We start from the raw sequence: 12,391 nt of genomic DNA, 5'->3' as shown, positions 1-12,391 counted from the left end.
CTAGCCCAAAGAACAATTTTCTAAACTCTGTTTTTTTTGCCTTTGTTCTTTAGCAGTTTCTTCCATTAAGGAAGGAAACCAGTTTCTCTGTTGCCGCTATGGATTCCAACTTCATCTCGTGCATATGGATACTAAAACAGATTTAAAAAGTATACACGAGTAGCAGAAATAATTTTTAAATTTAATTATTTATAATAAGTGTTTTTCTTACCATAGCAAAAAAGGGGCTTTTTTCAGAGAATGGAGGAAGAAGTAATCTTTATTGTGTCACTAAAGGACAAACAGCGGCAGTAAGCTGAAAAAAAAAACAAAACCTTAAACTTGTTTAATTAATAAAAATATGTTTTTCTTACTATGGCAAAAAAGGGACTTTTTCCCAGAGAATGGAAATCATACATCAATTATAAATGTATCATACCATGTTTCAGCTAAAAAATATATGGATCATTCTTCCTTCCAAAATTTTTTAATTTTCTCCAAATATTCTACTCGTATACGCCACCTAACAATTCTATTACAGCTGCTCTTTTGTTAACTATCTTAAGTTTAAATCCAAGTTTTATCAGGTATCTTCGCAAGGTTGAGACTGAGAAATATTTGTCCCTTGCCGATAAGGTGTCCTTAATCATCTCTATGGTCAGAGCCTCATTGTTTTTGTATTTAGAATACACAACTTCCCTTAGCAATTTGGCAATATCCGTGTCAAGTCCCTTTGATTGTCCTATATCTTTCCTTTTTGTTTTGTTTTTAATCTCTTTTTTTACAAAATAGCATATTGTATAATCTCACTTGAATGACGATAAAAACGATGAATACGTGCCGACGAAAAGACCGATAGACCGAGGCCAGTTTTAAACCTACTTCTTTTCCCAGAATTATCTTAAGATGGCAGTATACTGGCAGCATACTATGTCGCGGCGGATTTGCAAAGAGACCGCCCGATGCAGGTCTGCGTCGGCATCGTCCTCAATAGCAGATCAATGCCCATGCCGCATCAAAAAAATTGCATTTATTTTAATTGGATTATTTTAAAACATTGGCATAGTATTAAGTTATATCATAAATTAAATAAACGTAATAATATAATATATTTAGATGAAACATGGTTTTACGCATGACGTAATTAAATACCGTTGGGTTGATAACTCCACGTATTGTGTTTTGAATACACCATGCTCAATAGGCAAATGAGTAATTATACTTCATGCGAAAAGTACAGAAGGATTTGTTAAAAATGCGTTACTTTTGTCTGCTTAAAATATATTTTAATCTTCAGCTGATTCCCTTGAAGATATGACTGCGGCATTATTTGAAAAATGGTTTTCTAATCAGCAACATTTATCCAAATTCAGTAATTGTTATGGATAATGCATCTAACCCTTCAAGAATGCTAAATAAAATACCAAATACTAGTTTCAAAAAACAATATACAAATAACTTTTATGAAAATAAGGACATTCCGGTTGAAGACAAAATCCTATTCAAAAAGGGATTAGGGTCTTTTATTAAGATACAGAAAAAACTAGATTCATGTAACTGGAGAAGCGCAGCAAATTTTTGCACTGATCTGTGTGGATATTGGACAACTGCATCGCTAACAGGGTCAATATTTTGATTAGTGCGCACATTTCGTACGATTCCAGAAGGATGAATAATTTCAATCCCTTTCTTCAAATTTATTTATCCAAGAATTGATGAGATTGGTACTAGGTGCTTCACTGACGTTGTGAAGAGCATAACGAGCACCCAACCGATGTAAAACTGCGATGTAGGAATGATTTAATTTATAAAAGCTACGGACATAAAACGCACGTTGTTGGGTATCAAATCGATTCATTATTGCATCTGTCAATTCTGAAAATAAATTTCAAATTGCTTGATCCATTGCGAAAAAGTAGGCAATTTAATATAAAAAGGTATTGTATAATAGGAGAATTTTTAAACTATATTGTATTTTAAATTAAACCTTATGTCCCTAACTTAAAACATTGTATAACGTTTAAACAACTCATGTAAGCTTTACAATAATACATTTTAATAGTATCAATTCTAAATCTGTTCAAAACCAAAAACATTTAGAATTGATAAAAATTTCGTCAGATCAAAGCAATTGAAGTTAATTTTATTAGTAAAACTATTATAAAAAAAACTGAATTGAAACTTTGAAGATAACTTTATTATATTATCCACCCGTTTTATTTTAACGGCACGCCTCTGAGGGCGGCAGAGTTCAATATATTTTTTTGCGGTCGATTAATATTTGGCTTCTTCAAGTAAGAATAAAAGGACCATAATATAGGGAATCCCTGTTAAAAACGCTATTTTTTGCAAAGCACTACAATCATTTGTAAACTGAGAATCATTCCTTAGATTGTTATAGACAATTAGATCAATTTGTTTGGCGTCTGTATTTAAACAATTACGTTTTAAAACTGCTTGACTTTCTCCTGTAGCTCTACTTCCCTTGCTTCTTTTCGCTTCCTCAACACTAGAAAAAGAACTATCAGAACTATGTAAGTCTAAATCACTATCCAGATCCCCCTTATTGTTTTCATCACAAATATTATTTTCTTTCTTGTGCGCCCACAGTCTCCAAAAGCCCGCACAAACACTTTCCTCTTCATTTGCCAAATTTTCCTGCCTATTTTCCTAGGGTCCAAACATTTTAAGGTCTTAGGTATAATACCAAAACAAATCCACAAACACAAATAAAAAAACACACTTCCTCACAGTAAACACTGCAAAAAATTTAGACGAATACAGGCCAAATTCTAAATTCTCCACTTTTATAGACGTGTAAAAAGCCAAACCGGCAAAACCCATCAAATAATAATAACCTCACATGACCCCCCTCCCAACTATTAAAGGCGATAGACCCATCCTTAAAGATCTCTTTAAAAACACGACAAAAGTAATACAAAAACAGCCCAAAAATTTATTTGGGTACGGCCCCGTAATCCTGAAAATCAGTGGGATAGAGAGAGATACACAATCACTTGCACAGCCTAAAGTAGGAATCGCCAGAACGCAGGTGTTTTATCTTTGTTTAATAGACTTGCTAAAAAGAGTTGAGAAGTCTGTGAGTGCTGGAAGTGTATAAAATATTTTGTAAGATGCTTGGATTTTAGTTCGCGGTCAATTTTTTTATATTATTTTCTTTCTAAAAATATACATTTTCGAAAGAAAAATAAAAAATAGTGTAAAACATGGGGTTTTACGTATATTTAAAATGATTTCGTAGATAAACTATATAAAATTTTGCAATTTAAATATGTATATCATGCTACAATAAATACGACATAGGCGCATGGACTAGTGCGGCATCTGCGACACATCAAAGATTCTAATAGATCTCTGAACTGGACTTTATATTTGGTAAACCACTGTTCCGGAACATTCGCCAACTTTTACGTGTGTCCCGAGGTGTGTCCGCCGCTCTTTCCAATCATGCCGCATCTTCGGTTCAAGGACGAACTTAATAAATATACCTGGACTGCTAATGAATATGGTCACCATAATCAAAAATGATCGCTGCCTGGTAGCCGCCATTTTTATAGTGGTTGTGTCCTTTTGATGTTGGTCACTCTGAACATTTTCAGTGTTTCCAACAAAAAATAAATTAAATAACGGTAATGAAGTTGACGACGCTGACGTTTGACGTGTGACCTGTTAAGAACTAAATTTATTTTTTTCATTGACATTGTTGTTAAACCATCATTGGGATTCTAAAATTACGACTCGACACGATCACTCGATATAATAGATTTCAAATAAGATTTTTAATCGTGATTATAGCGGATTGCTTAGTTTTTGGCGATTTGTAAACGACACGCCTGGGTATATTGTCTACATCAGGCGATATAGCTTCCTCCTTATTTAATACGTGGATAATGTATCAGCATCCTTGATTAAACGGATGTGGTTCACTGTTTCGCAAAACCGAATTATTGTGAATTGTCTCTCTGTGGTGTTTGTCATAGAATAAAATATAGAGTTGTTTATTTTTACTATATATATAAACCCTTGCTAATTACAAACCCTCATAAAATCATCTATATTTTTATTTTTATCGATGGTTGTACCTATTAATGTGGAAACACTGTACATAGAAGGAAAGTAAGAAAGTCGTAAAGTAAAAATAGAAAGAAAATAAAAGCGCTTTTAACAAAACTTTTTAAGTAAACACAAGCAAAAATTTAAATGAAAATCATCATTTTTATGGTATTAGGATTTATAAGATTCAAGTTTATCAGAATAATAAAACAAATATTTTAAAGTGCATAAATTTTAACAAAATTCTTAAAGTACGAGAAGAATCTCAGATCTAACGCAACTATCCTAAATTCTTAACTAAATGTAACTTTCTATTTTGTTTTTGTAAACATAACCTCCCAAAAACTTTAATTGTTTTGTTTCCCTGCAATTGGCACAACTAAAATTTGTCAGAGTGACCAACAGCGAAAGGACACAATCACGCAAAATGGCGGCCCCTAGTAGTGGTCATTTATTTTCAATGGATTGCCAGTTCATATAAAGCAGTTGATATAAGTATGAGCGTCTTTAAGACATGCCATTAGAGCGATCAAGTTATGAGGTCACCGTATAAGGTGCTTCACGCGTTTGTTAGCGTTCTCCTGACTTCTGAGGCTCTTTCTTTTTGAGTTGAGAAGCATTACATTTTTTAGTATTAAGTTTGTTTAGTTTTTAAGTAAACACATGCAAAAATTTAAATGACGACTATCATTTTCATGGTATTAGGAATCGTAACATTCAAGTTTATGAAAACAATAAAACAGATAATTTAAAGTGCATGCATCTATCCGAAATCAATTGAAACTTGGTCTTATTTTAGGTGAGGAATATTTTCTTTTGTAAATTTTAATGAAATACTTAAACAACTAGCAGAAAAATCTCGGATCTAACACAGAACACAAAAGTATAGATCTAATTTAAAATATAGATAATATATAGATCTAACACAACTATCTTAAATACTTACCTAAATGTAACTTTCTATTTTGGTTGTTAATGCTACGTTTATAGTTTCGTATCCGTAACACATATCCTGATGAAAACATCTTGTCGGACTTGCATTGTCTTATTTATTTAATGTAACACGACGTTTCGGTTGGTAAGTATCTCCAACCGTTTACACTTACCAGTTTACCCTTGATAACGGTTGGAGATACTTACCAACCGAAACGTCGTGTTACATTAAATAAATAAGACAATGCAAGTCCGACAAGATGTTTTCACTGTACCATTGTCTACCACCTTCAAAAACATATCCTGATAATATGCATTTGAACTTCCCTACCCGTCTAACACAATATTTAACAAGTATTATAGAGTATATTTGTTTTAATCACCTAATGCACCAAGTAATAAAGTAGAGTGCAATGTGAAAGATGTCGCTTTCTCCGATCATGATGCTGTTTTATGAAATATTTCCAATCTGTGAGAAATTTGGAATCTCTGTCATGGTATGGTACAATATTTAGCACTTAAAATTTTGGTAGATTTAAAAGGGCGGCCGAACACATTGTTTGAAAATATGTGCCCAACTCACGGGCTCCAATATAGGATTTTCATATTAAAATGCAAAGCCTTTTTGAAGTTGGCTTTCCTGTAATTAAAATAAAATTTTAGTAAAAGAAACGCACGAGTTGCAACGTATTCTGGTTTACTAAGGGTCTTAAAAAATCCTTATAAAATCTTCGCTCACGTCACCTCATTTGAAAATATACAGATTGCCCTAATTTTCATCTTTATTTTACCACTTATCACTATAGAGAGTTGGAATATTGTAAATGACATTCGAAGAAAGAATTACTTTCAATCTTTGACTTCTCCTGAGGTTACACCAGATTGAACCTAACAAATTTTCCTGTGGCATAGCCCAAAACGTTCAAAATTACCATAACCTTATCCTTGACCCTTTTAATTTCTTGCCAAATAGCCCAGTGAAAATCTTATTTTTTTTCTTTTCTACATATCTGACTGAACTAAAGAAAACATTATTTCTAATAGAAAATAAAAATTCGTCAGTAGAGGATGGGTTGTCAGTAAGGACTTTTTTGAGCTTGCCTGATGTTAGAAATGTTGAATCAGGCAATAAACACAACCTGGGCAACGGGCCAAAAAGATTCAAATCTACAAAAGTGAAAGTCATAGTAATCCTACAAACTTAAGAGCCATTTTCTTACTGTCAACACTTGCAAAACTGATTGAGAAGCTTGTTGAATCTCGTATCATATACTTTCTGAAATAAATAACCTTCTAAGCAGCACACAGTTTGGCTTTCAGGAAAATTTGAATACAACTGATGCTGTATATATTGTTCTTTACACCCTCCACAGCAAGGTAAATATTAGGGAAGCTTCTGCGGCAGTGTTTTGCAATCTCACTAAAGCTTCTGACCGTGTTTATCATAGGATACTGCTTTGGAAACTATGGTTTCGGAGGAGTAGCATTGTCTTGGTTCTTTTCATGATCATATGCTGATGGCCTAATAATCGTTTGGTACAGTCTAGATGGCACTGACTTTCACACTATTAATTCCTGTACTTCAGTGGATCTGGTCAACCTGATACTTTCTTCTTTAAGCTCTTTAGTAAAGCTTTCCAGGGGTTTTATCTTTTCTCCTTTGGCAAATTGGTCAAACTACCACTATGATTTCTTGTAATGGTGGTCTTAATTTCTGCCCATGGCAACTAGCGAAAAGCAGCAAAACAAATCAACAATTACTCGGTGGCCATAGCAGCGCAGTGAGTATACCTGCCTATCAGTCGTGTGGCCCTGGGTTCGAGTCCCAGACGTTGGTCGTTTGTGAGTGTCCGACTTATTCTAATTTATTATAAAGTGTTTCGATGCAACGAGTGGCTAAATGTTCCAAGCACGAGGCCAACAATTTTAAAAAAATCATTACGCTTCCAAAACTTCGCTTTATGAGTAAATTAACATTCACTACAAGCAAAACTGGTAGTTTTACTCGTACACAATACTAAACTTTATAAACACTAAACTTTGACGACCAAATTTGACACGACCTTACTCTTGGCACGGCTTATTGTCACATATAATATCAGATGCCAAAAGAATCTTACGAAAGAGAGAACCTAATGTACTATGCTATTAAATCGACTTTAATCTTTTTTTAGATGTCTATGCACGAAAGTGCGTTTAATCAACCAACTGCCATCGTGGAATGTCTTAAGGATCTTACCCAATCGGTCGAAATAAGAGCGTCAAGCAGACAAGCAATGATTGCCAGCTTAACTGATGGTTCTACAGAGACTTTTTGGGAGAGCGGAGATGAAGACCGAAATAAAACCAAGAGCATCACTATCATATGCGCCCACGGCCATCATCCCGTTCTAGTTTGTGTACACGTGGATAATTGTAGAGACTTAGTGGTAAATAAGCCTTGTGATTTTTTTAGTAACTTTTTTACCTTTGCATACAAATTACGATATTTAAAAAAGAAGTTTGTATTTATACCACGAGATTGATCGAGACCACCCTTTTTATTCTGCTGGCTAACTCAAAGTACCACCAAAACTCGCCCCATTTCGTTGTCTGCATAATAATTATTTTAGACTGTTTTATATTTCCAGCTGAAGAAATCCTTTCAGGCATTTTGAAGCATTTACTATTTCTTCCCGGCACTAAGAGCCAGTAAGTAATTCTTTTACTATATTGAACGATTTCTCAAAAACTTCAGATCTTCCACAGAGAGTTTCGACTTATTTTTGATCTCTCACAGGAATTTGAGAGCCAGGGAGGCTCTTGTGCATATAAGTCTTCTGATAGACCCGTAATGCCTTACCAGAAAAGCCAATGAAGCACTTTGGTCTAAGAAATTTTATAGTCGCTCATGAGTGACATAAAATTTGTGACAAATGTGTGTTGAATTAAAATTAGTGATATTTTTTTTTTGTTGCCAACAGCAATGGTATAAAGATCTCGTCTTAAATGCTAGTGTCCGGTAAAAAGTAGGAATTCGCATCTCTTTAGGTAGAATAATTATCTGGTAAGATGGAGGGCCTAGTTATATTGTGTGCCTTAGTCTGTTTCATGCCAATATACTTTATTTACTACTACTCATTATATTCTACTATAATTTCTAGATATTAAGGGACCATATTTTAACTCTCCTTAGAAGCTGTGGTTACTTCTTAATTTCTTTCAGGAAGTTTGATCTTTTACAGGCACCTAGAGCTATTATTTATCATTCTGCATTCCTTCGACGCATTGGACGTGTCCTTTCAGGCCTTTTGACCCTTTTACTATCTCTTACAGGAATTAGTAGCCACTAAATAATTCTTTCAAGCATGTTCGATAATTTGCCATTCATTTCAGGAATTTAAAGAAATATTTGATCATTCTTTAGTAGTAGCAGTAGTTTTTATTTCTTCGAGAAACTTTAATCTTTCACAGGAATCTCGAACCATTTTTGATGCCCCTTAAGGTAATCAAAGCCTGTTTTCATTAATTCCAGGCATTTTATAGGTTTGTCAAATAGGTATCTCAAACATATTAAATGATTCACATTTAATATGTTTGAGATAGCTGCAAAGACCTTTCTCCACTTCTTCTTGGCATCTTGACCCATTTTTTAATCTCTTCCGGGCATTTCTAATCATTTTTAATAATATCTCAAGGATGTTAAAGTAATTTTGTACTTTTTAAGAGGCAATTAAAACATTTACTGTGTCTTCTAGGCAGTTGGTTTGACAAATTGACCGCTTGGATACAACTCGTAAAATGTTTTTTGACAGTTCAGCTTCATTTCGAACCACTATAAATTTTGAAATGAAACTGAAACTTTTATTTCCTACTACTTTTAGAACAACATATCTGCAGTAACGTTCTAATCAGGTTGTCAATGTAGCTGAATCTATTTCTGCACTCGTTCTAGGCCTATTATATTTTTTTGGATCTGCTCTAGGTATCAGCTAGAAATTTTTTTGATTTCAGACATCTTAACCCATTGAATTGGAACTTGATAGTCAGTGGATGCCAAGGAGGCACTCTGATCTTAAAAATTTCATGTCACTTATGACCCGTGGTCTGTAGTTTTTTCCTCCTGCCAACAGTAATGACACTCCGGATTGTCCGTAATAGTTAAGATGTGGATATGGCGTCTTAAGTGCTAATATTCGGTGAAAAGCCGAATTTTGCATCTCTTTAGGTGCAGGAATTGTCTGGTGAGATAGGTAGGGGACCAAGTTATGCATGCCTTAGTCCGTTTCATGCCAAGTGCTTCTGTCCACCTCCGTAGTATCTTGATGTTGAGCAGACTCTGTGGTGATGTGACAGTCCAACGCAAAACCAAGATGACTGACTAGCTTCTTTGTTTTCTCATAACTCTTACTAAGGCTCTATAAATCCATCAAGATCCCTACATAAACTTCTGGTTTAAATTAGTATCTCTAACGGACATAATTTGTTTCACTAATCAGTTGCTTTAAAAGTAAAATTTGAGTTTCCTAAATTGCTTAAAATCTTATCCAGCCCACGAATTTTAAGTTCCAGTTAACATTTTCTTCGAGAAGTATGGATATTCTGTAAGGAAATTCTTCATTTTATTAAGAGAAGGATGAAATAAGCTAACATCTGTAACCCGAGTCTGCAGATTTTAAACCAATATGACTCATTGACATTTTAAAGTTCTTTGGTTTGTCAGAGCTCTTGGTGAGTTTCCAGAAATACATCAAAATTCATAGCTGAACTTATGGCCCTGTCAGTAGTACCAATCGACGAAACTCATTCAATAATCAGTCGTTTTTCTACAGCTAAATCTCTAAATCCCTAGAGTCCTACCTTTCAGGATCTCATCCATTCTCACGAATATCAGCTCCAGTTAGAAATACCTTTAAGAATTTTGAATATTCTGTAAAAAATCTTCATCTAATTAAGAAAGGGATGAGGCGAGTCCAAGCTCGTTAAACCCAGTCCAAGACATAAAACCAAGATTAAATTACCATTTTGAAGATCTTTCATCGGCCTCCAGAAATAAATCAGAAGCCTTATGTGACCTTCTAGTTCATGTCAATTTTAAATTGCTGCCTAAACTTAAATAATTCACTGAAATATTTAACTTAAGTCCAGTTTTAAAATATACTTTAGTGTCTTTTATAAATGTGTAGCCCAAAATCCTTGTTGAGTCAAAAATATTCATCACGTAGAACTCCTCGTAATTATTTCCCAATACAGACATTCAAACTAACTGCTGCATTAGTCTCTTTTTACAGCAATGTTAAAAATAAATAATAACAAGATCTGACCTTAATTTCCAGCCGTTTACTTGCCAAAAATCATACAAGTCTCGAGTTGTCCTAAATCGAAATCCCATGCAAGTTCATCCGTATCGATAGGACCATGCACGGGAGGGTCGATAGCTTTAAGGCACGTGGAAGCCTCTTAACCAAGAGTGGACTGTTAATACTTTCTTCCTATACCTTCGTAGGAAAACCAAATCTTCCAGGGATATTTGATCAATCCAGCAATTGGCAAATCGCAGAAATAATAACAACACTAATACTTATAACTAATAATAACACTATACTTTTAACTCTGAATTATCATATAATGTTTAAAAACTTTACTTGGTGTTGTAAATGTTTAAAATTAGACTATTACGAAATGCACCAGAAAATGCGGTTTCAGAGCTATGCGTTTACCCTTTGAGATAATTAGGCCGACTGACTTATAGCGAAATCTATTGGGGAAAAAATGTATCACGAGTTCAGATGCAAATTATAGGTTCTAAAAAAGAAGTCCGCTTCCTTATTACCAGCATTACTACGACTCTGCAGCCCTCGTTCGCCATTCCAATACAGAAGTGGATAAATAAAAGCTCATCTTTTGACCTTAATAGCGGTTCTACTGTTCAAGCAAATTAAGACAACCGTATTGCAGTGTCCACAATTTAAAATCCCCTTAAGCTGCTATAACGAGAAGGTCCTACTGGTATAGGTATAGGTTTCTAACCAGATGTATACCAGATAATGCCTCTGTTTATTAATGCAGGCTATTAAAGCTTTGTCACTTCTCTTCTCTTGCCATTCCTTACTGTCGCAGATAGCAGATAGTGTATCCTAATCAAAGGCAGGGATATTAATGAACTACCTGCGACCAGATCTTTGAATAACCAACCTCACTGACACGCAGTACACCAAAGACATGTAACCTGTACGTATGTTCTCATGAGTTCAAATTATATCGGTTTGTGGGCAGATTGCCTAATAATATTTTGGAATGCTTAATGTTTACCCAAGCATTACTGGATCTATGCCTGTAATGCTAGGCATGCGAGGCGATGGACTTATTTAGTTACACTCGTATTATTTATATTTCCGTGCAGATGTGAAAAGCGGTTTGACGATAAATAAGTACATCCCATCCCCATCTTAGGGGACAGGCAAGCACTCCTTCAGGCTCAGAGTGTGCAGGTGGCATTTTTTGAACCTGATATCTGGATGATCGTACCAGGAGAGTGTGGAATCCAGTGTGATACATAGAAATAGTATTCTCCTGGAGAATTATTATACTTTTTCAAATATTTTGATCTACTTGTAGACTTTCTGCACGCAATTAGACTCATAAATTATTCCGCTTAGGCATTTGGATTGTTGATATTTTCCAGACGTTTAGAGTTATTTATTTAAAGTCTTTTACACGATTTGAGTTATTCTTTATACTCCTTAAGCAAGCCGAAATACTCTGTATTTTTTTTCCACGTAGTTGGAGCTATTTATTATTTATTTATGTATATTTCAGACTCTTTATCATACCTCAGGCTAGGCATTTGAAGCCCTGAAGTATTTCTTCCATGTATATTTGATCATCTTTTATTCATTCCAGGATTTCGGGTCATATTTAAAATGTCCTTAGCAGTTAAGGTTACTTATTAATTTCCAGGTATTATTGAACCATATTTGATCTTCAATGGCTTTTAGACGCATTTTTAATCCTTTTCAAGGCAGCTTAAGGTTTTTTCTTCCTTTTCAGACAATTGGAGCCATTTAGAAAATTCCTTCCAGGCGCGAGGCGTGTTACACCATTTACTACCTTTTCAACGCATTAGGAGGCATTAAGTATTTTTTCCAGATATATTATTGATCATCTTTTTTATTCATTCCAGGCATATGAAGTTATATTTTATCTCTGCTTAGCAGTTGAGGTTACGTTTTTGCTTTTTCATTTTTCCATTTTTGATTCCTGTTAAGGCGTCTGAAGCTTTTTTCATTTTTTCCAGACAATTGGTCTTCCAGGTATTAGAGTTCATTAAGCATATTTTTTCCAGGTATATTTAATAAGTTTTTATTTCTTCCAAGAATTTTGGGGTATATTTGATCTTTTACATTCATCTAGAGCCCTTTTTTAT

General features: G+C 34.4%; 1 protein-coding gene across 4 annotated transcripts in view; it reads left to right on the top strand.

Moving 5' to 3' along the window:
* The window catches only part of LOC126739392 (E3 ubiquitin-protein ligase MYCBP2), a 714,511-nt gene that overhangs the window by 572,603 nt on the left and 129,517 nt on the right, over window positions 1-12,391 (top strand). For all 4 annotated transcript variants that reach the window (XM_050445054.1, XM_050445056.1, XM_050445053.1 and 1 more), the window contains exon 55: window positions 7,161-7,415. In XM_050445054.1, coding sequence (XP_050301011.1) covers window positions 7,161-7,415 — 255 coding nt within the window. The remainder of the gene's footprint in view (window positions 1-7,160; window positions 7,416-12,391) is intronic.

Source organism: Anthonomus grandis, chromosome 8 (genome assembly GCF_022605725.1).
Source record: "Anthonomus grandis grandis chromosome 8, icAntGran1.3, whole genome shotgun sequence".
Taxonomy (NCBI): Eukaryota; Metazoa; Arthropoda; class Insecta; order Coleoptera; family Curculionidae; genus Anthonomus; species Anthonomus grandis.
The sequence above is the reverse complement of the archived record's forward strand: the minus strand, read 5'-3'. Positions and strand labels throughout refer to the sequence as shown.